The sequence below is a fragment of the Lissotriton vulgaris genome, chromosome 10 (genome assembly GCF_964263255.1).
Source record: "Lissotriton vulgaris chromosome 10, aLisVul1.2, whole genome shotgun sequence".
In the NCBI taxonomy this organism is placed as follows: domain Eukaryota; kingdom Metazoa; phylum Chordata; class Amphibia; order Caudata; family Salamandridae; genus Lissotriton; species Lissotriton vulgaris.
In genome coordinates, this window is record NC_141698.1 from 564859284 (window position 1) to 564886470 (window position 27187).

Here is a 27187-nt window from a genome sequence, read left to right on the forward strand (position 1 = left end):
ATGCGCATGTGTATGCATGAATGTATGTGTATTTGGGAGTGTGTGCTGTAAATAGGTGTGTGTTTGGGTGTGCGTGTGAAACCATGGGCGTTTATGCGTGTGTATGTATGGCATGCTGCACCCCACCTGCTCAATTTACTGGCCGCCACTGTCTTAACGGGGTGAAAGAGGATGGGAGCATGGAAACCTCAGAGCATAATATATGATCAACAGTTCACTCCTTCAGGGCTGAGTCAGTTGTGAGGTAATTGGATGACCTGCTGCAAGAGTTGTGTCTTCAGGACTGGCCTGATACGGGAAATCTGATTGGGGGCTGAGTGGTCGAAGGAAGGGGTCCAAGAAGATAAAGCTGTGTACACTTTAAAATAGACACAGAATTGAAAGAGGGTACATCCAGGAAAATGATAGAAAAATGTACAATGAAGTGCAATGCAAATCCTGTTACCACCCGTAAAGACGTAACTTTTTGGGTATGTGAAATCCTTTAGAAATGCATTCACACTTATTTGTGAACTACACTTATCAGTGCACTTGACCCTAATTTAAGAAAGACATAGCATTGCACATTTATGTCATATACAGTGCTGCCGAGTGGCTAGAAATATTAATACCTTATCAAAATGGGTTAAATCAGTGCAGGTAATACAACCTCTTTGCCCAAATGCACTGTAGGCATGTTAAAACAGGCCATCCTGTATACCTAAATTACAATCAAACAGACCAGACATAAAAAGACTGCACAACAGTTCATCAATCTGCACACTTATTACAGGACCTCTGTGTGAAGTTGTGAACAGTATGGTAAACGAATAGTGACACCTCACTAAAGAAGTGATGGCCTGGACTGCACAGGTCTGGACTTTCACTTCTTGGGTCAGATACAAGTGCTTGAAAAGTTCTTCATAAATCTGTATTAGTGCAAGCTGTTACTCAAATGTCAAACTGATTCAATTATTTTTCATTTCATTTATTTATAAGGCACGTACATGCTAGAGACCTAGCTTCACAGACCATTGCCCATGGACAGTGGGTTCAAGTACCTGAAGGCAAAGTCTGGGCATTTTGCATTTTTGTGAGTGGCACACAGGTTGATGGTAGGGGTTCTCTGCTGACGAAAGTACCTGTGAAAACTTTGTGGGTGAAGTTCTTACTAAGCAGGTGCATGTGTGCTGTTCCCATTAGGTGTCCAGCTAAGCAGCTCTGCATAACTGTTCTTCACTCCTGGTAAATGCGCCATCAGCAGATGAATGTTGCTGAGCTTTGCCCAGTGCCAGATCACCTGAGCCATTGAAGAGAGTTGGGGGAGTGGGTCCTCCCTGCTCTAGATAAAATACGTGGCTATCAAGTTGTCTGTATTTATGTAGGCTGTTTTTCCTGTTTTGCTGTGAATGAGTTTGAAGAAGTCTTTGAGAGCTAGACAGATGGGTAGCAGTTACTGGTGGCTGATGTTGAATCCCTGGTACTAAGGGAAGATGGCGCCTTTTGTGTGAGCTCCATAGAACCGCGGAGCTTCTTTACCGCTTACAGCGTTCATTCCGGACACAGCGGGAACTCCGATGCCGGATTATCGCAGATGAAGTTGCGAGAAGGTGTTTGACCCAGCGTCGACGTGCCCGACTTTCCCTCAGAGTTATGTGAGCGGCGGCGTCCTTTTTACAGCGGCCGCTCGTCTCACGTACTTTCAAGGTAACCGGCGTTTTCCTTCTTAAACGCGCTGCAACGTGTGGCTTCTTATATAACTGTAAACATGTCCCACGAATGCTGTATTAATGGCATTATAATGCTTTTAAACGCTTCCAGCTAAACAAATGTTTTTTCATCTATGTGGAACATAACTACTTGCCTCAAATTCTATCTTCTTGCATAATTTGCTCTCAGAATACGGAATGAATGCAATTTTCCTCAGTATCTGCTGCATTTATGAGGCATATGTCTTTTTTGACCAACTTTGGGTCAATTCTTCAAATTTTTTACATATTTGGTCACACCTCTTAGCCTCATGAAGCATTGGCTTGTGATTTAATACTTGCCATGTAACTTCTATCATATTCCTTCATAGTGAATACTTGAGTGCCGAGAGGAGGGTGACGAATTTTGTTGAATTATATATCTTTGGAGCCTTCCTCATTTTTGATGTATTTTTATTAGGCATATGGGCAGATTGAAAACGTTATTAAAAATCAATTCTCACAGGTCTCATCATTTCAAGATGGCCAATGAAGCTCAAACTTTGGTAAAAGCCTAATCAACAGGTACCAAGTCCAAGGGAGCCAAGAATGATCCTCCTTCACCCATCTTATCCTCTCAGAAGCCTGTTCTTGATATTATTTTGGATGAAGTGAGAGGGCTCAAGTCCTTTATGACCACGACTAACGAGAAACTTCAACAAATTGAGGATAGATGGATTAGTATGGAAGCTACGGTGTAAGATATGGAGCAATGGATTAGTGATTTACATGATGTATCCACCAAAATACCATCTTTGGAACAAGAAATTCATTGTTTAAAGCTTCATACAGAGTACCTTGAAATTCGAAATAGACGCAATAATCTACATCTTTATGGCCTTCTGGAAAATCTTGAAGGTCCGGATATGCTTCTTTTCATAAAGAAATTCCTGCCAGAACTTTTGAACCTTCAGACAGAGCCTGCATTAAATATCCAACGTGCTCATAGACTTGGCCAAGTGCAGCCCCATGCATCAAAACTTAAAGGCATCATCATGTTGTTCTTGGAATTCACTGACTTAATGCGAGTCCTCTCTGCAGCCAAAGCAAAGCATCACCTCACATGGTCTGGTCACAACATCTTCATTTCTCAAGACTTATCTAATGCCACCTATGCTAGAAGAAAATAATTTTTGCCTCTACGTCATCAGATGAGACAATTGAATATCAGATATGGTATCCTTCATCCTTGCCTGTGTAAAGTTACTCATAATGGCTCCACACGTTTGTTTGTTGATCCTCTTAAATTGAGGTCTTTTCTCCAGAACACCTCTACCAATTTTACGGGAGGCTCTACCTCTCGTCCTTAATGTTCCTGTTGTTCTATTTGTCTGATTAGCATATTCCTTACGGCTGTTCGTAATTCTTTCTTTGTATATTTTTCTTTCTATGCCGCCCCATCTCCTGTCGCTGCAGCTACGCCTCATGCTGTTATAGTTCTTACTTTCTCATGGATCTAGACTTCTGTCCTTGATCTATATTCTTTTTTCTCTATTGGTATTCCCTTTCTCTGTTTTCTCTTCATCTTGGTTTCTTTCCATCTGTTTTCCTCACTTGTTGTTGTTTAATTTGTGGCATATGCTCGTCACTAGTTTTTGCTTTTCTGTAGCATATTTCTTCTATGTATCTCATTTGTGGTGTTTTTTCTTTTTTAGCCATATCCCTGATGTGCATCATCTCTATACGTGTATGACCCCCATCCCTCCATCATGTGTTAGTTTGTTACGTGGAACGTTAGTGGTCTTGGACATCCCGTCAAAAGACAAAAGGCACTATCTCATTTGTCCAAACTAAACTCTCAGGTTTCTTTTCTTCAAGAAACACATTGTAGTGAAGCAAAATCACTTAAATTGAAAAGACAATGGGTGGGTCAAGTTGTTTATTCTCCTGCTTCTAGCTAAAAAGGGGGTTTTGCCATATATTTCATAGGTCGTCTGTTCAAATTCTATCTACACAAAATGATGAAGATGGACATTGGGTATGGCAAGGGTTGTTATACAAAACAAAAATTGGTATTGCTAAATATTTATGGCCCTGTTAAATCAGACCCTAAGTTTTGTAATGATATTAAGATTTTACTCTCTTCAATTGATTGTCCCAATATTATTATTTTCGGTGATTTTAACCAATGGATTGGTCCTTTTTCTGATAGATTATCTAAATGTAAATTTAACCCTGATAAATCTCACAAAGCATTTCAATCGGCCATTGCCTCTCGTTCTTTATATGATGTTTAAAAAACTTGTAACCCTGACTCACTTGAGTATACTTTTTTTCTAATGCTCATCAAACACGTTCCCAAATTGATTATATTTTGGTTAATAAGTCCTTGCTTCCTTCCATTCAATCCTCCGAAATTGGTTCCATTTTTATTTCTGACCATGCACCAGTCCATACTGTTTTAGACCTCTTACAATGCTCCCCACAATATAGCCGCTGGAAACTCAAACATTTTTTATTGTCTGATAATGTTTTCATTAAAGAGGCTACTACCTTTATTACTGAATTTTTTAGTATCAACAATCTATTAGACACCTCTGTTTCTAATACTTGGGATGCATTCAATGCCTCTTTCCATGCCTTTACTATTTCATGTGTTTCGAGAAAAAAGAAAACTCAGAAAAAATATTAAACAACTTAAACTCCTGGAACATAATTATTTTACTTCCAAATCATCTTCGACTCTGCATGAGTTGATCAAGGCCAAATCTGAACTCAACAAACTTGCCACAACTGAAGCATGTAACATTCTCCTTAAATACAATGTAAATATCATGGTGGTCAAAACAAAGCGGGTAAGATGTTAGCTAACTATTTGAAAATTAAATCTGAACGCAAAATCATTGGTCCCATTTTAAATGAATCAACTAACAAATTGGTGTCCTCGGGTGAAAATGTTGCTAATGTTTTTCATGAATATTATCGATCACATTATTCTGATGACACAAATCCCTCTAATCAGAATTTAGATACCTTTTTTTCGGGCCTCCCTTCCCCACCTTCTTTACCGGATGAATTCAATTCATTGGAGAAAGAGGATACTGCTCAAGAAATAACAAAAGCTATTAAATTCTTTAAAAAATCCAAAGCACCAGGACCTGATGGTTTGTCTGTGGAATTTTATTATACCTTTTCTTCCATTTTTGTCCCCAAACTTCAGATACTATTTAATTCATTTATTGACAATGCCAAAGCATCCGGTTCGTTTATGGATGCCCTAATAATTCTCATTCCTAAGCCTGACAAAGATCATTCCCTTTGTAAAAATTTCCATCCTATATCCTTAATAAATTATGATTGTAAAATATTTATCAAGATTCTTGCTTCACGACTTGAAAATATTATTCCTTTATTGAGTACAACTGACCAAGTTGAATTTGTGAAGGGCAGGTTAGCATCAGACAACACTCGAATGTTTGCAAATATTATTTCTTATGATAGAAAATTCAGATATCCTCTTGCAGCATTGTCTTTGGATGCTGAAAAGGCTTTTGACCGTATCAATTGGCAGTTTATGTTGAGGACCCTCCAATGGATTGGCGTTGGCCCTGCTTTGTCCAAGGGCCAGTATTTTTGTAAATAATCACTTTTCTAATTTTTTTCCGTTGTCTAGAGGAACACACCAGGGTTGTTCCCTTTCTCCCCTGTTATTTGTTTTATGCCTTGAACCCTTCCTTGAACACATCCATGTTAATACTCATATAACTGGATTCACTTATGATTCCATAGAAACCAAGTTATCAGCATATGTGGATGATGTATTAATTTACATGTCAAATCCCCTTACTTTCCTCCCCCATTCTTCGATGAGGTTCGGTTATACTCCAGTGTTTCAGGTTATAAATTAAACCTCTCTAAGACAGACGTTTTACCCCTAAACCCCATATGCTACCAATTTATGGTCACTGATACTAACTTCGCATGGTGCCCCACAAAAATTAAATACCTGGGTATTTGGTTTTCTGCTTCTTTAGCTACCACAATTAAAAGTACGTTTAATGCTTTAATTACGATAATTCAATCACTCCTTCTTAGCTGGACTCCCCTTTATCTTTCTTGGTGGGGTTGTCTGGATACTATTAAAATGATGATTGTACTGCATGTCTTATATACAGTTTCCATGCTACCTATTCGGATCCCCATCTCATATTTTTCTCAAATTAACTCCTTTTGTACAAACGTTTTATGGAATAAAAAACATCCATGAATTGCTTTTACTAAACTCACTCGCCCTAAATCTGAAGGTGGTGTGCGTTTTCCAAACTTCAAAGCTTATCACTCAGCCTTTTTGATTAAACAATCCTTTGCTTTATCCTATGACTTTGCAGATATTCCTCTTCCCAGATAGGTTGTTTTTGAACGCTCATTATTAAAGGATTTTTCCTTTTAGAACGTACTGTATATGTCCAATAGTACCTTCATATCCCTGCATCCTATTTGATCATATTCCCAGAGCTTATTATACAACACATTCTCCACAGGACTAACTCCATTTCAATGTTTTTTATCCTCCACTATATGGTATTATAAATATCTCAAGTATAAAGGTAAATCATTCTACTACAAATACTGGAAGGAGAAGAGAATTACTTTTGTATACCAATTGATTCACCAAAATTCAGTTATTTCCTTTCCCGATTTACACAAATACAATTTATTTACCTAACTCTTGCTTTAATGAATATATCGCAATCTCAGCTGCCTTACAATCACAATTAGCCACTTTTGTCCTTCCAGCTGATACACCATCTCTTACACCCATCACCCCATTATATAGTTTATTTCAAACTCACAGACCTAAAGCCGCTCTTGTGAATAAACTATTGATGTCACGTGTTGTGGAGAGACCTAAATCCCCTATTGAAAGTGTGTGGGAAGCTGACTTGTCCATTTCCTTTTCTATCACGACTTGGGATAAGTTATGGTCTAAATTATTTAAAGTTTCTCCTGCTGCTCACATAACCCAATCTTTGTATTTTATTTATAATAGGGCTGTTATTACTCCTGTTTGTATTTCCAGGTTTCCCCATCCTCGTCTCCATTATGCTGGTCTTGTTCTAATGATACATTAATGTTATGATTGTTTAAATGTATTAATATTTTGTAAATCTGTTTGGGCTATATGCATGAACATTTTTAAATGTGATCTTCCATTATCAATACAAAACGTTTTTCTAGGATCTTCCTCACCTGATGTTGACGAAACCACCTCTATTTCCATGCTATTTGACTTGTTTATTACGTTAGCATTCAAAGTTATCTTATCGTCTTGGAAAGACAATTCCAAATTATCTTCATTAACTTGGTGGAATTTTATTTGTGATGAAGATAGAATTGCTAATGTTTCCTCTACCTCTCTCGCTCAAAAAATTAAAGCTGATCTTCTTTGGCTACCCTTTACCTCATATCTCTCTGCACATGCTACTTTACACTAATTCTCTTTTCCTTTAAACTTATCCTATAAATTCTAGAACTTTCTTCTCTTCTGTCTTTCTTTATTCTTCTCTTTCTCCTCTATCTCTCTTTTAGTTTTTCTCCTCCTTTTTCTTTCCTTTTCCTTCTCTTGTTGTTCACATATTGCATTTATATATTGATCGCTTCTTTATAATATTGTAATATGTTCACATATTTTATGAATGCGTTGTCTTTGTTTTTTCTCCTGAAAATTCAATAAAAATTCTTAAACAAAAAAACCCACTTAGGATGGAGCCCAGAAAAGGCAGTAGCTGCTGAGGTTGAAGGTGCGACTTCTTGAAGTTGATGGTTAAACCTAATCTGTGGAGTATGAACACTGTTATTTTAGTGTGTGTTGGGGATTGTTACTTGCTGCTGCTCTTGATCAGCCAGTCGTCAAATTATGCTAAGACATGCAAGGCATTTCTGTGGGGGTATTCCTTTATTGGCTCTCCCAATTTATCTGTGGCCAACTTCAACATTTTCTTTAACATGGGGAGGTAGTAGACTCTCCTTCCTGTCCTCAAGAGGGTTTCCTTGAGGAATTCCTCTGCGTTGTGCTTTTTAACCTGACGGTGCTGGGAGGCCCATTGTATCACTGCAAGGTCGGTGGTGGTAACACTGGATGGCGAGGCTGTGGCTGGGTACATTTTGAGGTCAAGATCCTCCAGGGGTCGACCACATACTACATTCCATGGCCTTCTCTTCCAGTGCATAAAGGCTCATCATATAGGTCTTGCAGGACTCCAAGGATCTTCGTGTGTGTCATGGCGGTCGGGGGGGGTGGACTTTGGAGGTAGAGGTTGCAGTGGTGGGGAGGTGTATCAGGTGAAGATGGAAAAGTTAGGGGGTTGCTGGGCGGGTCTCAATCATTTTTAGGTCTGGTGGTTTTGAATGCTCAAAGCCTTATTTATCTTTGAAGGCCAACATGCCTTACTTCATGATCTGAATGAGTCCTGAAGCCAGAGGCTTGGCAAGGATCTTTCTAATGTCTGAGCGAATAAACAGTTTTTACTGTTTGGCATCAATTCTTCACAAAGATCTCAAATATTAAATCCTCAGAGGTGGCGGCACAACATACACATTGATTTTGGCTCCAGGTGGGCCCTTTCTGAGCCTTGAAGCGAGGTGGTATCAAGGAATCATCCGCTTTCGGTGAGGCTTTGACAGGCATCATTCCACTCTCTTGAATCCAAGGAGTTTTGGTTGGAGGAACTAAACTCAATGTGTATGATGTATTTGGTTCAACTTCTGCGAATGTGGTGTTCTGACTCTGTCAAAGGGCATGTTGGAGGTCAAGAATGTTGAGGTGGGTAGAGTCAATCTTGTCTTAAAGCACGGAGTATGAGCTGATTTCCATTAGAAAAATTAGGCAATGATACCGAAATACAGACTGAACAGAATTACACCAAATTTGGCAGTAAACTAGATGACTAACCTGAAATAATGCTTTTTGTGATTTGGTGTAAAGCTGTTCAGCTGTTTCAGCAAAAGTAAGGTTCAAAGTTTATAGATATCTTTTGCCGAGGGACTCCCACTCGGACTGCAAGGGAAAATAAATTCTGATTGGCTGTTCCTGCAGGACACCCAGTCCCGTGGGATTGACCGATGTGATTGACTGGTAGCAACTTGAAGAAGTACGTTGCAGCTAAAATTACAGTACTCAGGACTCTGTCTCGAGTCCTTAACATAAAAATAAAAAAGACATAAGGGGTAGGATAGCGATATCCTGACCCACTAGCCCTTGCAGGGTGGTCCAAGAGAGATGCCCCATGGGACCAAAATTGGGGAAAAATTAAAAGCCTTCATGGTACCGCAGGACTTAGCGCAGCCCCCATGTGGTACAGTGGCAGTTCATCAGGACCAAGAGAGGCCCCCCCAAATAAAACTGAAAAGCACAGCCTTCAGGCTGTGCAAAGCTCTTTAAGGAGAGTGCACTTGAATGCACAGTACTAAGTACAGTCTTGCACATAGAGGCCATACCCTCCTGAGACCTAAGAGCCATTAGATGGACAAGTCCCAAAAATACACAGTCTACTATCAAGGCACAGATCCCACTCCATCTAGACACACAAGCACTCTTAGGTTGGCAAGACCCTCCTATGAGCACTCAGCTATGAGTGCGCAGACTGAGCATAGAGCCCATTCTTTTGAGAATTGAAAGCCCCACATAACGTGCACAAGCCTTACTACACACAGCTGGCGGTCAGTTCGCAGACTGTGGGAAGAACCCACTCCCTCAAGAGATCCATGCTCCATTAGGTGGGAAGCTCCTACAGACAGTGCTCAGGTTTAGGTTTTAGAATTTTGATTCCATCAAGATGACTTCAGGTGTGCCACACCTTTTTCATAAATACAGAATGCTTGAGCTCTTATTATTCATTAGAATACTAATCGAAGGGAGTGGACCGGGCATGGATTTGGATAACAGCAGGAAGAGAGAAGGGAGGGAAAACTAGCTAAGCACTGAGCGCAAGCAGGAGGGGCAGTGACTGTACTTTGGACCATGCAGGGCAGGCGGGCAGGGACATGGACTAGGACAACAGAGGGCAAGGAAGAGGTGGGTAGGGTCAACAACCTAAGCATGCAGGACAAGTGGGAGGGGTACAAAAGGGTTGGTAATGGACGGAGCATTTGAACCAATCAAACACTCACACCCAGTCAAAAGATCTGGGTTTAATCCATCACTGTTCTTTAGCTCACTCTGCCACCCCAGTTCAGACATGGCTATATGCAAATCAGTCTGACCCTGTGCCTCATGGGAACAGTCCAGCCCGAACCGCCAAGCCATGCCTTACCTGGACCGGAAACAAGCTTCCGAGGACCGGTTTCTGGCATTCCAGCCGTCTTCAGCCCGGCTTGCTTGAATCCAGTGGCAAAGTGAGCAAGGTACTCACGTCTGAGCATACCCTGCCACACTTATAGCGGCCAAAAGCGGTACAAAAGGGGGTGGTAATGGATGGAGCATCTGAACCAATCAAACACTCACACCCAGTCAAAAGATCTGGGTTTAATCCATCACCGTTCTTTAGCCCACTCTGCCACCCCAGTTCAGGGGCAGCAAGCTTATCATGGAGGAAAGGCCTGCATGAGCAGGGGTAGCACAATGTGCCATGGAGGTTATGAGGGAGGAGGGAGGAGGGAAGTGGGAGGAGGGAGGAGTGAGGGGCATGCACACAGTGAACTAAGAACAGAAAGGGGGTGGCAGGAGCTGGGGCGCAAGCTGACCACATAGGGCAGGTCAGCAACAGTCTAGCGGGTTGGGGTAGGGGCACACATATGATGAACAGAGGGAAGGTAGAAGGGAGGCATAGGCAGCAATCTGACTTGGATAAGTAGGCCGCCATGTGCAGGGTCAGCACATTGACCATTGGGCGTAAGAGGGAGAGGCTAGAGCATGAACATGGAGAGCGGAGGGCACAGGTTAGGGAGCAGGGGCAAAGGTATCAAGCTTACTGTGGAGCGCAGGCCCACATAGGATGGGAAGCACAAGGGACCACAAAGGGCAGGCAAAAGAGGGCAGGGGCACGCACCTGCAGAATGGAGGGCAGGGGCAGCAAGCTGACCATGGAAGGCAGGTTGGAGGTGGAAGGGCACACAGATGGAGACCAGAGGGCAGGCAGAAGGGAGACAGGGACAACAAGCTGATCACAGACGGCAGGAGGGGGGTTAGGGGCACACAGATGGAGAACAGAGGACATGCAGGAGGCAGACTGTTGGGGTTACCCATCAGCAGAAGGCATATCTGTGCCAACCATCTGATGCAAATGGCCAAAGACTGTGCGCAATGGGGGCGTTAGCTGAATATGTAAAAAAAAAAGAAGTACTTCACTGAAAAAAACAAAGGTTAAATAGACCTAATTGTCTGGTATGGTAATATGATCTTCCCTAACATTAAAAAACTTCAAAAATTCACTGAATGAAACAAAGGTTAAAGTGACGTTATAATTAGGTATGGTATTATAATCTTAGTGTATGTTAAAAAAACGTTAGGGACTCACTGGAAAAAAAAAGTTAAGGTAACGTTATAGTTAGGTGTTGAAATGAGTTCCAAACCAATGCTTAAAACACACTGAAATTCACCAGTTATTGTTTCAGTGAGCTAACTTTAACTTGCGTCCCCTGCCCTGCACAGCTTATGATCTCACATATTACTTCACTCATGCCAGTCAGATCATCAATCAGGATCTGCACATTCACTTTGAATGGTCCATTCAGAGGTTATCTCTAACATTTTACCAGCGTTAACCTCTCGGTGCCCACCCAATGCTAATTTCTCAAAAAGGGTTGAACGAACTTACATCAAATGAAAAATATCATGCTTCAATCAGTAAATATCTAACTTTTTGCCAGATTTGGTGTAATTCCTCTCAGCTGTTTTTTCTGCATAGAGAGCAAATCTTCCCTTGGTAATTAACAAGGGTAATTACTCTCTTGGGCCCCACTTGACAGATCATTGCAAAGTTTTTCATGAACAAGCCAAAGCAGATGAACTTCTTTTGGAACGTTTCATGCAGATTCATCAAATGGCACCATAATTATTAAAGGATCAAACAATGTCTTTGTTATGGAAACTGTAACATAATCATAACTGCACAGTGTGATAAATATGTTGTAAGAAATTGGAGTAATAGTTGAGGGGGTGGAAGCCCCACTCGGCCAACATCAACAATCCTAGTCAGGGTGAACAACAAAAATAACTAGAATACTTGTACGTAACTCTCTGATAGTTTGGCACAAAAGCAGTCAGGCTTAACTTAGTTGCAATGAGTAAAGAATGTTTGCAGCACAGAAACAGTAATAAAGTGAAAACACAAGAAAAATCCAACATCAATTTAGAAAGTGAAGGCAATAAATGGGGGGGGGTCAGTTCTAACATTTGTGTATAGTAATTAATGGTTGGCTGTAAGAAAACCTTGTTTCTGACTAAAATTGACTCAAAGTGACTAAAAACACTTCTACCCTTTTTGCCCTGGAATGGGCAATTTATTTATTTATTTATTTATTTTATAGCATTTATAAGGCGCACAGCTACCCACAAAGGGTTTCCCGGCGGCAATAAGTGGCTGATAGTAGTATTTAGGTAGTAAACTGATACTATTGAGCGGAAAACCTTTTTCCAACGTGTTAACATGTATGAAAATAACAAAAAATGAAGTAATCCTGTTACAAAAAAAGTGCTGCTGCTGAACATAGCATAATTTGCCTTTTTTTTGTGCATCATTTAGTCAACCCTGACACATAATTTGGACATCCCCATTGCATAACTCAAGTGCCCCTGCCTATATGTATTAGTGAAACCTAAAGAATAAACAACATTGAAGCTTGTCAAATATGGACATTATATCAAGTTGTTATTTCAGATAAGCTGTACAGTCCCTTTACATTTTAACAAACAGTCTTATCTCCTTGTTGTATTTTCTACATGAGTTATTTTCTGTTTTGTTGCATGCATTCTTCTTGGGGCTTTTGGCTCTCTTTCCCTCTACCTTTTTTGTAGTAGGGTCTTGCCACATGCTTTGCCCCGTACTTCTTGGGCACAGAGTATTGGCTGAACAGGCTCATGACTGGGACTATTTGCTTTCTTAATTCAGGTTTTCCAGTGTTTCTTAACCTATTTGGTGGGTCATTTTTTGATATTAATCAATGTTGGCTTGTCTGCACTCTGTGAGTGGTAGGCATACCTTGGTTCTGGTCCTGCATGTCTGATACCTTTTTAGTATATGTCTTTCAGAGACATGCAGGATTGTAGTCTTTGTGCTGGTGTACTTTACTTGAGGTCTTCTTTTCCCTTGTGTGCTATTCCTCTGGGCTGGGTACATATGAGGGACACTGTGTTGTTGGGTGACTAGTGTCCTACATCTGACTTTCCCTTTGGTTTGCCTAGATCGAGCCAGTGTTCTCCTGTGCCATGATGTTGGTGTTACTTGGTGGCTGTTTGTGGCCCACCCAGTGTGCTCACCAGGATGCTTGGGATTAGGTTTGTTTAGGGAGTGTTTTGTCTCCTGCCGTACACTTGACCATTCCTGTTCCTGCCCCTCCCCATGATGTTTTGCTTAAACTGGGGCGTACCTGCTATTATTGTCAATCACACACACAACATGTGTTCTTTGACAGGCAGCTACCTTTGCTTTCCTTTGTTCTCTTTTTGGTTCTTGTGGGTTGCAGTTACTAAAGTCCAATCTTTCCGGGACAGTCCTATCTGCTCCTCTGGGGGCACTGTTTGTGCTTTCTGGGCATCTAGTGCTTGTGGCCTTTCTTTGAAACTGGCACGCACTTGGGGCTTTGTTGGCCTTCTACTATGGACTTTTCTCCTATGTATCTGGTATTTACCGTTTCTTCATGGTTACTTTGGTGGCCCTGCCAGTCAGGGTAGACCTCATGATGTAAGGCCTCGAAAGGAAGTGAAGAGGAGTTAAAGCTTTGATTACTTACAGATAACCCTATTTTCTGAACCTACTATGTCATCCTAGTCTTAACGATGCTCTGCCCTCTGTACCAGTGTTTGACTTCAAAAACGGCTGTAGGGCTATTTTGTGTATTGACTCATGAGATTTCAGAGTAGAAGCAGTGCTTTAGAAGCAAACCTGGTGGGGAAAGCATTTGAGTTTAATTTAACAGATAGGCCACTGGGTGTCTGCATTTTGGGTGTGGACACTTCATGATTTAAGGACTGAGATTAGGAGGTAATGCACATTTTAGTGACTGAAACATCTGTCATAACAGCTATGTAAATAGGTAATCTTCTGAACTATATCATGTGTTATGCCCAAGTCCACACCTTGTGAAATCAAGTTAAGGTTTACTTCAACTTAAAAGTGTCAGTCAAAAGAGAGGGAAGGGCTGAACCTACCATTGCCCTACTGAGGACAGCTAACAATGGATGTACCTCAAGTCCCTTTTCTGCTGATACGTGGTATCCATCTATGACTCAGGAAGAGGCATTAAGATGCTGTGCTGTCAGTGGGAAGAAAGGACATGAAGAGCTGCTGTGAACTCAGTGATGCATTTGCAGTGTAACAGATCCATGCGAAGAGGATTGCCCTATTAAGGATGCCCGTTACTTCGAGGTGGTTCTGTTACTCATCCTCAGAGATAGGAGCATATAGCAAGCCCTTGCTTCACCCACAGCAAAGGAAGACCTCTCAGTTCACAAACACTCCTCAAACCCCAAAACCTTACCATACAACTACATGCAAGGAACATTTGTCCCCAATTTGTTGCAGCGGCACTGATATGAAACGCATGCACAGAGAGAAAGAGAAACAATCATGTCCACTACTCAATTCCAGTCGAAGTTCCTGAACTCCAAAACATTGAGTGATGATAACAAAAGAACAAAGGACTCTGTGCAAACCAAATGTCAAAGCAGTCCACTACAACTTCCAGCTCTGTACTTACTCCAAGGTTTCCAGTTTTGTTAGTTCCCGAAATATTTCAGATAGTTTTTCTGCTCCTCTGTCTCCAATGTTGTTTCCACTTAAAACATTCAGGCTGTGGAGAAAGGATGACAATTTATGCTATGACTTCTTCACAAACTGTACAGTAGCACCTGCTTCAAATGGTGTGTCTGGGCTGATAATCACTTTGTTTGCTTGGCATTATCTGTGTTCTTCCCATAATAGCACATCTTGATTTGTACTAGTCTTGTATGCACATGTATCACAACCCACGTGTGTGCGTGAGTCAAAATACATGTGCAGGCAATAGGGACCATCTTGGAATGAGTTTTCTACATTAGAAAACACATTGCACCATGGCTGAACATAAAGTTGGCTTATGAAACTTACGGCCACATGCATCAATGTTGCCGTTTGTGAATCCTTAATTGAGAAAATGAAGGAATCACAATTAAGAATTCGCAAACGGCAATGCATCAAAATTTCGCAATTATTTTTGCAATTTCTTATTTTTCCTTAATTGCGATTCTCAATTTGCGAATCGCAATTAAGGAATCCCATTCCCATTGATTCCTATGGGTCAAGAGGCCTATAGGAATCAATGGGAAGGCATTCACATTTTGCGAATTTCAATTTGCGATTCGCAAAATGTGAATGCAATTTCAAGGGTGTAGGGGGGTTCCAAAGAACCCCTCCCTGCACCCCTGAAATGTAATTTTAAATGCAATTTACACACACACATGCCCTAGGGGCATGTGTGTGTGTAAATTAAAACTTCCAAAAATGCAATTTGTGCATATTTGAAAGTTTTCGGTAAATTAGCATGAAGTTCACCTTCATGCTAATTTACCACTTCCAAATTGCGAATTCGCATTTTAAAAATGATCATGCATTGCATTTAAGAAATCTGAAATTGCGATTTCTTAAATGCAATCGCAATTTTAGAAATCGCAACATGGTTGCGATTCCAAAAATTGTGAAATGCATGATGCATTCCAAATTAGTCAATTGCATTCGCAAACGGCCGAAAAATTGCGATTCGCACCGTTTGCGAATGCAATTGATTTTGATGCATGTGGGTGTAAGTCTCACCAAAAGCTCCAAAAACGACGGTTTAAAACAAGAGTGTGAATTAGCCACGCTACTGTTTCATCTACATATTTGAGCACTGAATAACACCCTAAATTGCATAACATAACATTCCCCAGTAGTCATTGGTCAGTCCTTGCAGTATGCTAAGACAAAGTGTTGGTAAACAAGATACCAATAGGCCTACAGTGATTAATCTCCGATTTTTCTGCTGTGCAAAACTCATGGAGGTAAATCTTGCTAAAGCTAGGGAGGTTGTTTTAGTACAATACATTTTTTTAAAGGTTTTTAAATCATAGTAAACTGGAATGTACTGCAGTGGGTAACATTGCAAAGATACGTTTTGTAATCTTCTCCAGTGCCTTCTCATCTCATCCAGAAGTGCACAGGGAGCTGCCACACTCAGCACCTTACAGCACCTCAGCACCTTACAAGGAAATTACAGCTGTTATTTTGTGTATTACAGTAAGCTCGTCGCAGTCTTTGATATTTGTTTACAAACTTTCTGCATTCTTTAAAAGTTCATATCCACCATCACCATGCTATATATCCTTGTTGCAAACACACATTACAAAAAGCGGGTCCTGGATCTAGAAAGGGCAACGTGATACATTAAGTAATAGTAATTGCAGTCAGGTTCCTCCTGGGTTTCAATGTTATGCTATGTTACGTTAGGCAATTTTGTGTCTTGTTCAAGTTTTTTTAGAACAACTTTTACCACAATTGTCCTCTTGGTCATGATTCAGCCCCGTTAGGAAACAGCTATATGTTGACGTGTTTTTTGGGATATAAACTGTAAGAAATTGGGTTGCTAGTTGAGATGGGTGGAAGCCCCACTAACATAATGAACACAACCCTAGCCAGGGTGACCCACAAAAAGTCACTAAATTAACCTGTGTTTAACCCTGTGGTAGCTTGGCACAAAAGCAGTCAGGCTTAACTTAGAGGCAATGTGTAAAGTATTTATACATTGCAGAAATAGTAGTAAAGTTGAAACACAACACAAGAAAAATGCCAATCCAATTTAGAAACACAGAGTAAATTTTAATAATGATAAAGAAAATGACACTAAGAATTTTTAAAGTTTTTTGTGAAAAATAGTACCAAAAACAAAAAAGAGACAACCGAAGGTATCTAGTCATGTGAGACCAGAACAAAGTCAGACGTTAAAGCCAACCGCAAAGGCATACAGGTCAGCTACCAAGTTCACCCTGGTCTAAAAGTTACCTTCAAATTTTGAAAAATTGTTGAAGATTTGCAGGAGAAGGCAGAGTCCTCAGAAGGGCAAAGCAGCAGGCTACGTCTGCAGCCATGGCCCTTGTAGGGCGTGCCAACGTGCGGTGACGTGGGCCGGGGGAGGGACAGGGTGGGGGGGGGGTTATAAAATGTGGGATACAGACGATCTCAGGTAAGTACCGGAAAAAAAATATGTTGCACGCGCTGCATCACCTTTTGGCGATGCAGCGCGCGCAACGAAATTTGTTTTATTTAATTTTTTCGGTACTTACCTGAAATCGTCCGTATCCTGCATTTTACAACCCCCCACCCTGCTCCTCCTCCGCCCCACGTCACCGCCCGGTGGCACGCCCTACACGGTCCGTGGCTGTGTGTCTGAGGGGAAGTCATTATCAGGGAGCCACTGAAGGAGGTTGCAGTGAAGATTTTTACCTATGGACTTGGATGAAATTTTGGAACTTGATTCCTCCAGTAGGGCGAGGCTGCAAGTATTAACCAAAGCGGACTCCATGAGACCAGATATCTTTGTCAAGAGGTACCTCTGGAAGGATTTGCTGCTGCAGAGAAGAACTTAGCGGGAGCTATCACAAAGTCAGGCCGACCGGCAATGCACGTTGGACGAATCGGCTAGCAGGTAGGGCCTGGTTCTCTGTCGGTTCTCCAGGCAGTTTTTGTAGAAAAAGTTTCTAAGTCCTAGGTTTGAGTTTTTAGGTAAGTGGTGTACCACCAACACCACTTCCAAGGTTCCAAGTTCTGAGTGGCAACACTTGGGGGGTTATGACTCACTCCAGCAGAGGCAATGAGCAGGGTTCAACGCTTCTGGAAGCTTCTCGTGTCCCTGTAACTCACAGAGGAGGCTAGCTAGCTAGACCTTGGAGTCACTCTACTGGTCCCGGGCTCAAGAAAGCAGGTCTAGTCTTCCTACCTTTGGCAGAAGGGTAGCAGTACAGTCCTTCTTCTGAGTCTTCCACAGGTCCAGAAGAATGTGGGGTCTGGGAAGGACACCTTGTATCCCCAGTGCTAGCCTGTGTGTAGGGAAAATCCCCCTTTTGTCTCCCTTTCCTCCTAGCTGAGCTTGGCTTCAAACTGGCTGAGGTAACAATAGCAAGGGCTGAACTAGTGACTGGTTTTTTGCGTGTGCAGGAAGCAAAGCCCTTTGAAGTATAAGTGGGGCTGGTTATATCTCCACCCCTTCCATCCGGGCTTGGATGGCCTATCCTGTCCACACCTAGTCTCCTTTGTCTCACTGTTTGGCAGCCATACACAACTCACAACAGCAGAATATTATGGCACAGGCTACTGGTATAAAGGTACAGTGTATTTGGGCACAAACATGCAATCTTTCTTAAAGTGCAAATAGAACAATTGATGGACAGAATTGGAACTTAAAATCCAACTTTAGCATTAACGATGATTTTAAATTACTATTCAGAGGAGACAAATACATATTCTACCTGCTCCCAATCCAAAGTTAGCACTTATTAAATGTAATAATTAGAATTAGAATTACAATTAAGTTTATTCATGATCAGTTACATAAAATCATTACATGACAAGTCATAAAAACAGTTATAATAACACATTGAAAATCAAGCTAAAATGTGGCTTACTCACTCACACTTTTAATTTCTTTTCCACCAGCATCACATTTTTTACAAAGCAAGCTTTTAAATTGGATCCTTATGATTTAAACTACTAATTAAGGGTTGTTTTTTTTTCACAGTGATTATTCTTGCTTTATTTGTTTGTTATTCTGTCCTGTGCTGATCTGCGAGTCACAAATCAAAGTTAGGAAGGGCCACGAAACACTTATCTGACCCTGGGTGCTTCTCTACACCTTTGGCCCAACTAATTAAGGGTTGTTGACATGTTCTTTTAACAATTTTCTGAGCAGTATTCTCCTTTCCAACAATAACACTGGATAGATGTACACCAAATGAATGAATGTTTCTTCCGATTGTTTACAGAGTATGCAAATGTTGCCTCCCCTTGCTAGTTTCCTCTTCGGGGCATGGTCAAGAGAAGGGAGACAGCTAAAGCGGAATAAAAACATTTGTGCTTTATAAAACTCCCCAGATGAGAAATAAGCTGGGGCATGCATGGTGGTATAGGTATTTCTTAACCAGCTTTAGCTTGCACAGCTACACATCTATTTCTCACCAGAACACTATATTCTTCTTGAATAGAGGTGGAGAACACTATTTGGGCCAATGGTGCCATCTTTACAACTTTTTAGAAGAATAGTGACTATTTGCTGGGCCAAGATAACAACTGATTTTCCCGAGACAGCCCTTTCAGCTGGCAGAATGCAATCGGCCTTTCATGTCTGGATGCTTGTTGACTCAAAATTACTTGAGCTAATCAAGTCACTTTCATCAGCTTTATTTACTGAGTATTTTGCACTGAGAAACTCTTCACAAAAAGGCTCTGATATATTGGCGTTATTTGTGATTTGTTATTTCTACTTGTGTGCAGGAGCTTAGCCCAAGACGCACCGGAAAGTAGCTCAGCTGCTTCCGTGTGCTGTGCAACTTGGTGCCACCTCCATGAGTGGATATCCCATGATGAGGCAAAATGCGCTCACCTCACATCACTGCAGCTGATCCCCTGCCACTCCTGGCTGCTTCTCGTCAATCTTAGCCTCTGGGCTCCTTGTCCCGGGGGCCTCAGCGTCCTTGGTCTGTGAAAGCAGCACAAACTGCGGCACAACAGAACAGAACAGGACACACCTCCTGGCAGCATCAATGTCAATGTCCAAACCTCAAAATGATACTAATAATGTAATAAGGCAAGTCAATATAAGTTTATGGGAGAGGTAGGCATTACAACATAAACTTAAGGTGTTCAGTACCGGTACATGTAAAACTTAAATCCACTTGTCCTACTTTTTAAATACAACATTCCCAGCCGTAGAAGCTTTTAGGGCTTACCTTAGGAGTGGCTTATAAGTAGAGCTCCCGGTTTTATGGTATTTATTTTATCAACATTTCCGTCTGTATTTATCCATATTTATCTTTGGCTCATTTTTACTGTATTTATCCATTTACATTTTGTGTTTACTGTATAAATTAAGCGGCAAAAGGTACTTTCAACCATTTACAATGCAATAGCGTTGTCTGAAAACACTTGCATTGTAAATTGCATAAATAATTGTAGAACTGCTCTTAATTAAGCTTAATTAAGAAATCTATTGTCTCTTTTCATCTCCCATACTTCCCAATCGGTACAAATACTGACCTAACCCTCATGATTGACAGTAGAAAAAAATCATCCAAGAAGGCCTATTTTCTATATTTTTCTAAAATGAATACAGACAGGAATATAAATAGTTTTCTGTCTGTATTTATCTGTAAAAATCAGTAAAAACGGAAAACAGGAAGCCCTACTTATAAGTAATAAAAAAGCAAGGTTTTAGGCCTGACAAAAGATTTATTTTGCTAGGTCGATATGGCAGTTTAATCCAGCACAACAGGCTGCTGTGGCAGGCATGAGGCATGTTTGAAATGGCTATGTTAGTGGGTGCCGGTAAGAAATTGGGTTACTGGTTGAGGGGGTGAAACCCTTCTCAAGCCTCAACCAAAATATTTCTCAGGGTGAAGTCACAAGCAAATCCTAGATTAACCTGTGCTCAACCCTCAGGTAGCTTGGCAATGAGCAGTCAGGCTTAACTCAGATGCAATGTGTAAAGTATTTGTGCAACACTTCAAACAGTAACACAGTGAAAACACCCACAGAAGGAGCCCACAACAGGGTTTGGACAATAGAGTATTTTTTAAATAATAAACCAAGACCAGAATGAGGGAAAGCCAAATAGTAGAACCGGAGATATTACATTTTAGAGTTTTAAGTGAAAATACTGCCAAACGACATAAAGGGCCAACTGTGGAGATCTTGTTGTGCCAGACCATAATAAAGTCACAAGTTCTGGCCGACTGCGATGCAGCGTGGACCAGCTACAGGGAACTAGTTAGGCTTGCTGTACTTTAAATCCTGGTTTGCAGAGAGTTTTGAGGATCCCCATTGAATATGCATCGTGTAACCTAAGAGATAAATCAGTTTCGAAGTGCGGCGAGGCTGTGGTGTGAGGTCCTGCATTTACATCAAGGATCCAGTCGATGACGAGGGGTTGCAATGCGAAGTTCGGAGTCGAGGATGTGTCACACAATCGGGGCAATGTGTTGGTTCCAATGAGCTGCAAGAGTGTGAGGTACTTGCAGAGGATGCATTGCACAGTGGCGGTTATGATACGGGTCTTTGCAGCAGTTCTATCCACGCAGTTGTGGCAATGCTTCGGTTCTGCTCGGGGTTGCCCCGTGCAGCAGAGGAGATGCATCAGTTCCACTGGATCCACAGATGGTAGCAGGGCACCTTACGGCCCATTTCGAATGGTCCAGGGCTGGGGTGGCACCACTTGGCAGAGTAGACGCACAGATGGCAGTTGGAAGTTTGTTATGTCCCTGAAACTTCAGATCAGGAGCCCAGACAACTAGGCCTTTGAGTCACTCTAGGTTCTGGGTTCAAGAGTCCAGGTCCAGTCCTTCTCACCCACGCAAAATGGCAGCAGGCAACAGGTCAGCGTAGCAAGGCAATAATCAAGCAGGGCAGCAGTCTAGCAGAGTGGCAGTCCTTCAGCCGCAGAGCAGGCCTTCTTCTTGGCAGAGTATCCACAGATCCACAAGTGTACTGAAGTGATGTGTATGAGGTCCAGTATTTAAACCCAATTGTACGTTTGAATTGGGGGAGAAGATTTTAGAGGTTTCCCTTTGAAGACTCCAGGTATCCTGCCTTCCCTGTCCTGGCCCCAGACTAACTACAGGAGGTACGCAGCTCTTTGTGTGGAGGCAGAACACCGCTATTCAGGTGTGAGTAGGGCTGTTTTCAGCAACTCCATACCATCTTGCCAGAGATGGCCCATCCAGGCACATCTAAGCTCCCTATTGTGGTTGGCTGTCCAGGAGGAATACACAAAGCCCAACTGTCAACTACACTCTGTCATGTGACCGAAGTACAGGCTGCAGGCAATAAATGGCAAAGGCAGGAAAATGGCAGCTTTCTAAAAGTCTACAAAAATAAGTATACAAAACAGTGATGGATAGAATGCTTAAATTAATATCTGCCACTGATAAATACTCGGCCACATCTCAATCTTATTTTGCCCACCATGCAACCTAAGCTTTGGGCTGGACTGTTCCTATTGAAGCAAGGTCAAGAATATATTGTATATAGCTTGTTCCAAACTGAGGTAGCATGGTGTGCAGAATAAAGATGGATTGGGATGCGGCACTAGTGATTACCAGTGGCTGATATTAATTCAAGCATTCCATCCATCACTGTTTTGTATACAAATCTAAAAGTAGCATTTTAAAAATTGCAATTTTAAATGCAACTTCACCATATGGTAGGATTTTTGATTACAATTCCAAAGACACCAAACATGAACTGGTTACATGTTCCCATTTGGAAATTGCTGCTTATTAAAAGTAATAAAGTAACCACAATGTTAGTCGATGGGAGAGGTAGGACTTGCAGTGGTGAAAAACGAATTGAAGAGTTTTTCACAACCAGGACATGTAAAACCTAAAAGTACATGTCCTCCCTTTTATATACACTGCACCCTGCCCTCTGGACTGTCCAGGCCCTACCCTCGGGGTGACTTATATGTATTAAAAGGGAAGGTTTGGTCCTTGTAAAGATTTATTTTGCCAGGTCGACATGGCAGTTAAAAATGCATGCAAAGGCTGCAATGGCAATGAAAGGGCAACTTAAGTGGGTGGCACAATGAATGCTGCAGGCCCACTAGTAGCATTTCATTTGCAGGCCCTGGGCACATGTAGTACACTTCACTAGGGACGTATAAGTAAATTTGCAAACTGAGGATAAACCAATGTTACAATGTTCAAACGAGTGAGCACCTGCACTTTAGCACTGGTTAGCAGTGGAAAGTGCTCTGAGTAAAGTCCTAAGATGAGCAAAAACAAGATCAGCAAAAATGGAGGAGGAAGGCAAAAAGATTGTGGGAAGACCACCCTAAAGCTGACAGGTCTAACAGTGGCACAATGAATGCGGTAGGCCCACTGGTAGAATAGTTTTTTACAGGGCCTGGGTCCAGGTAGTACCATCTACCAGAGACTTATAAGTAAATTAAATGTGTCAACTAGGTGTAGACCAATTTTGCCATGTTCTATGGAAATAGCACAAACACTTTAGCACTGGTTAGCAGTGGTAAAAAGCACAGAGTCCTAAAGCCAACAAAAGTAAATTCAGCAGAACAGGAGGGATGAGGTCAAAAGGTTTAGGGTGATCCTACATAGAGGGCGAGGTCCCACAGACTTCATTCAGGAAACAATGATTCTGTAGGATCCATGTCTTACCAGGCCTTACCAGGGGTGGTGTCATCTCCCCACTCTGAGAAGCACACTTCAAAATGGACAATAATGTTTTCTCATCATATTGTTGAATGGTGATAAACACAATGAGGCTCACTTACTCCAAATGCTGAAGAGATGAAAATGCCGGGAGAAATTTAACAAGTTTGCAGAATCCCTCAGAGCCCCAGACTGGTCCAAGCCTACAAGGAATGGAACATGTAGGTTATTTCATTAGACAGCTAGTTGGTTGTATGACAGGCTATTGAGGACAAAAATATTATGGGGCCAAAATATTGAGGCTTACATATTGAGGACCAAAATAATGAGAAGGTAAGTGCAGATAAGTAAGCATTGCTTTACTAGTCTTAACTCCATACCTATATAACTTGAAGACATATATATCGGCAAGGTACATATATGTGGAGTTCAGTATAGTAAACCTATATAAACTTGCCTTCAGGATATTTTGGTCCTCCATACTGTTGTCAAGATATTTTGGTCCCACGATATTCTGTAGTCGATATTCTGACAGAATACCAGGTAGTCTACAGTGGATAAGAATGTTTAGGCTCAGATATTAACCCTGTATTATTTAATTTCTCCACATAAGTGACTAAGGGATTGTCAAAACCCTTAGGTTAGTTCCATCATGTACATTCCAATTACATACATTGCGTCCAATCCACATGACATAACGGTATTACACAGGTGACCTTTTACCCAGTAGCTTACTTCTGTCTCTTTGACATCAGGCTCTTTGTACCATATCTTAATCCCTGTACCTGACATACACAAAACATGTCCCCAGGCACAGTAGATTTATTCTGTACATGGGTCACCACTTTTTCCATTCATGGCCATCAGCAAGCTGCATATGATCATGTGTGTTTAGAAAGGATTAGCAGGGGATTAGCGAATGTTTTCAAAACATATCGATTTTAGAAAAACCATAGAGTGACCACCTTAGTACAAAAAACTCTCACTCCCCCTTACCAACACAGAGGTGAAATTCCTTCCAAGCTGAGACAAGGCTCTGCCAGCTGATCCATCGACAAGCAAAGATCTGACATCCCTTGCAGGGTGCCAATCTTGACGCAGAGACGAGGTCCTTCATTCAGAACCGGGAGTCCTTGGCTCCATTAGGCTGCATTAAGTTCCATTAGGACATAAACTAGCACTTACACATATATGCTTCACCTACACCTCTAGGCTAGGCACGGTTAGGTAGGATACGCATCGTAGGAGTACGTCAATGCTATTGGTTATGTAATATCGATATTGATACTAGTGATTTCATTTTTCTACTTCTGTCTTTTGATTGTCGCAGGTAACATATTTCATACTAGACTGACGCTTGACCAATAAATAGTTAATGAAACTGTTGCAATCGTCATTCTATGTGTATTCTATGAAAAGCAAGTACGTGTGACTGAGCGAAAGATACCCTATTGTTTCCACAATACCTGAGGAATCATGGTAGTCATGTTCAGTGGTTGCCAGAAACTACCTACCACACTGTAGAATACAGAGGGGTGATAGAGGAACTGAAGAGCTAGTTGGTCTAATGGCTGACTCATCCTGTGGGGGTGTCCAGAGTCTGTCAGCACAGCAAGCCCTCAGTTTAAGTCATCCAAAACGTGCAGGTCCTTGGGGGGTCCCAGAAACTACACAAAAGGATTTGTTCTCTTAAAATGCCATATTCTAGGGGTACATTTTCAGAAATTCAGAGGCATGGACATCAAACTGCATTACGACCTGCCTGGTGGATTTCTAATGGGGGCCTACATGCCAAGACATCAATTAGTGGCTTAGGAAGGGTACCAAAGTCCCTAAAGAATGTGGCCTTTCCCAATATTTGGGCTGTAAAAGACATACATAACTGTAGTAAAGTGGTCTCCTCACCCCCTTGTGCCTGTTGCAGCTGCACCTGCTCCACCAATTATACCTACGTTTTTCTGATTTATCATGTGCTAGATGCTGTGTAAGATCCAGAACTGCTGAAATTGGAGGAGAGAGGAGGAAAGCTGGGATCTGTCTCTCCACTTTGTCATGGTGCTTAACTCTTCTGTCAGAAACAAGCTTGTATAGTCAAGAACATAAGAACGGCACGTGGCACACATTTGACATTTCATAAAATCTTTTCTTTATGCACCTTCCTTAGACATCTTGAGAACAGGCCATCCAATGGTAGATGGTAGGTACCATATGCACGATCTTTCCAGGTCTAGCGGAGTGGGCTGGTAATCAGAATGCATACCATGCTGTTATTTTCCACGTGTAGCAAATGGGAGGGAACAGCTGCGGGCTGGAGTGCAACCGTGCCAGGGAATATCTCCAGGCGATGTACTAACAAACTGTCCTGGAGTGAAATAAGTATCTGCATATATTTGTGTGCTTACCCTTCCGTATTATGCAATGCATGGTTACAAATGTAGTGCTTGCACTCTGGCAAGTAGGTATTTGTTTAGTTGCATGGAGGAATGGTGGCTCCATACAAATAAGGTATACCTTCTGCCCAGGTACACAACAACCTTATTAACGTATGTATACGAGGCTGTTGGGGTTAAGGAAAGTTATAATCACCCAGGAAATATTACAGATTTAGTACTTGTTTTCCACCCCGGTACACGGTGACTGTCCTTTGGGAGCAGGCAGATGGGCCCCTTGACCTTACATGAGGCTGAAAGCCAACAAGAGGGTGCAGGCAACCTATAGCCCGCAAGGCATTGGGATACCAACTGTAAGAAGCTGGTGAACTGCCCTTTTGGGTGCTGCATCCATTTTGCAATCATAGATCCCGAGTTGTAGATATTTATAAAGATGCCCCGAAATATAATACAGTTTCACCTCTTCAAACAACAACAATCCCTAGTCTAGAAATCCCACATCAGGTCAAATTTCTATTAATATTTTGTTTCACTCTCAGGAACAAGAGCCAGCAGCGCTCCCAGCAGAGCCAGGATTCTCCAAGGCAGAAACCAGATATAACCATTACTTTTTTAATCCTACTCAGCTGCAGTGGATAGCCCTGGCACAAAACAAGAAGTCTGGAAAATCTTCTTTATTGAAAGTATTTTGGGCTGTGAAACTTAGATGCAAACTGATGGTGTCACAACTGATGGTGTCACAAGTCAATACAGCGTCATATCAGGAAGAGGAAAGCCGCATTTCTCTTGAGTGGACATAGTTTTCGATAGCCACCCATGGGCTCTTGGCTACCCTAATAAAGGAACAGTCATTCCATTTACCTTCTAAAAACAATTGCCGAAGTAGGCGGGACCGCTGCTGTTTCTAGTATACTTTTAACAGCTAGGTGCCTTATATAGGCTTCTAGGTAAAGTTGGAATTGTCTAATGTAAACTATCCATAACTTGTTCTCTGATGCCTCACTTGCAGAAATAACTGGTCAATAGCTGAAATTGTTCTCATTACAACATGCGATAATTTACTTCCACTTTGCTATAAAACAGATACCCCTGTGATTTACATGTCAGTAGCAAGTTACCTATGGACAGCCTGGATCATGACGAGGAGATTAACTCAGGCCAGAAAATGGGGATTAGTTTCGTGAGATTAAAGTTTCTGTCACTGTCACTATTGGTGATATTTATTGTTTTATGGTTGTAACTGTTATGGCTTATACTAAAAACAATAAAAATTAAAAAATACTTTACTTACGCAAATTCTAATTTCTTCAATGTATTGATTGCAGAAACTTCTTGAATGCTGTTAGGAATGATATGTATAATAAAGAACATTAGTAACAGTAGTTTACGGAAAATAAATCAATTTACCCCCAGATGCATCAAGCATCCATTTTGCGATTCCTTATTAGCGAAAAATAAGGAATCGCTAATAAGGAATAGCAAAATGCTATGCAACAAGAAATCACTTTAAAAATATAAATTTCTTA

At 41.5% G+C, this 27187-nt stretch overlaps 1 protein-coding gene across 3 annotated transcripts in view; it reads right to left on the minus strand.

Annotated features, from left to right (window-relative positions):
* Positions 1–27187, minus strand: part of CIITA (class II major histocompatibility complex transactivator) — a 451080-nt gene that overhangs the window by 77941 nt on the left and 345952 nt on the right. For all 3 annotated transcript variants that reach the window (XM_086941420.1, XM_086941419.1, XM_086941421.1), the window contains 3 exons: positions 26953–27000; positions 23394–23474; positions 14583–14675 (listed from right to left, as the gene is read on the minus strand). In XM_086941420.1, the coding sequence (XP_086797546.1) occupies positions 14583–14675; positions 23394–23474; positions 26953–27000 (222 nt within the window). The remainder of the gene's footprint in view (positions 1–14582; positions 14676–23393; positions 23475–26952; positions 27001–27187) is intronic.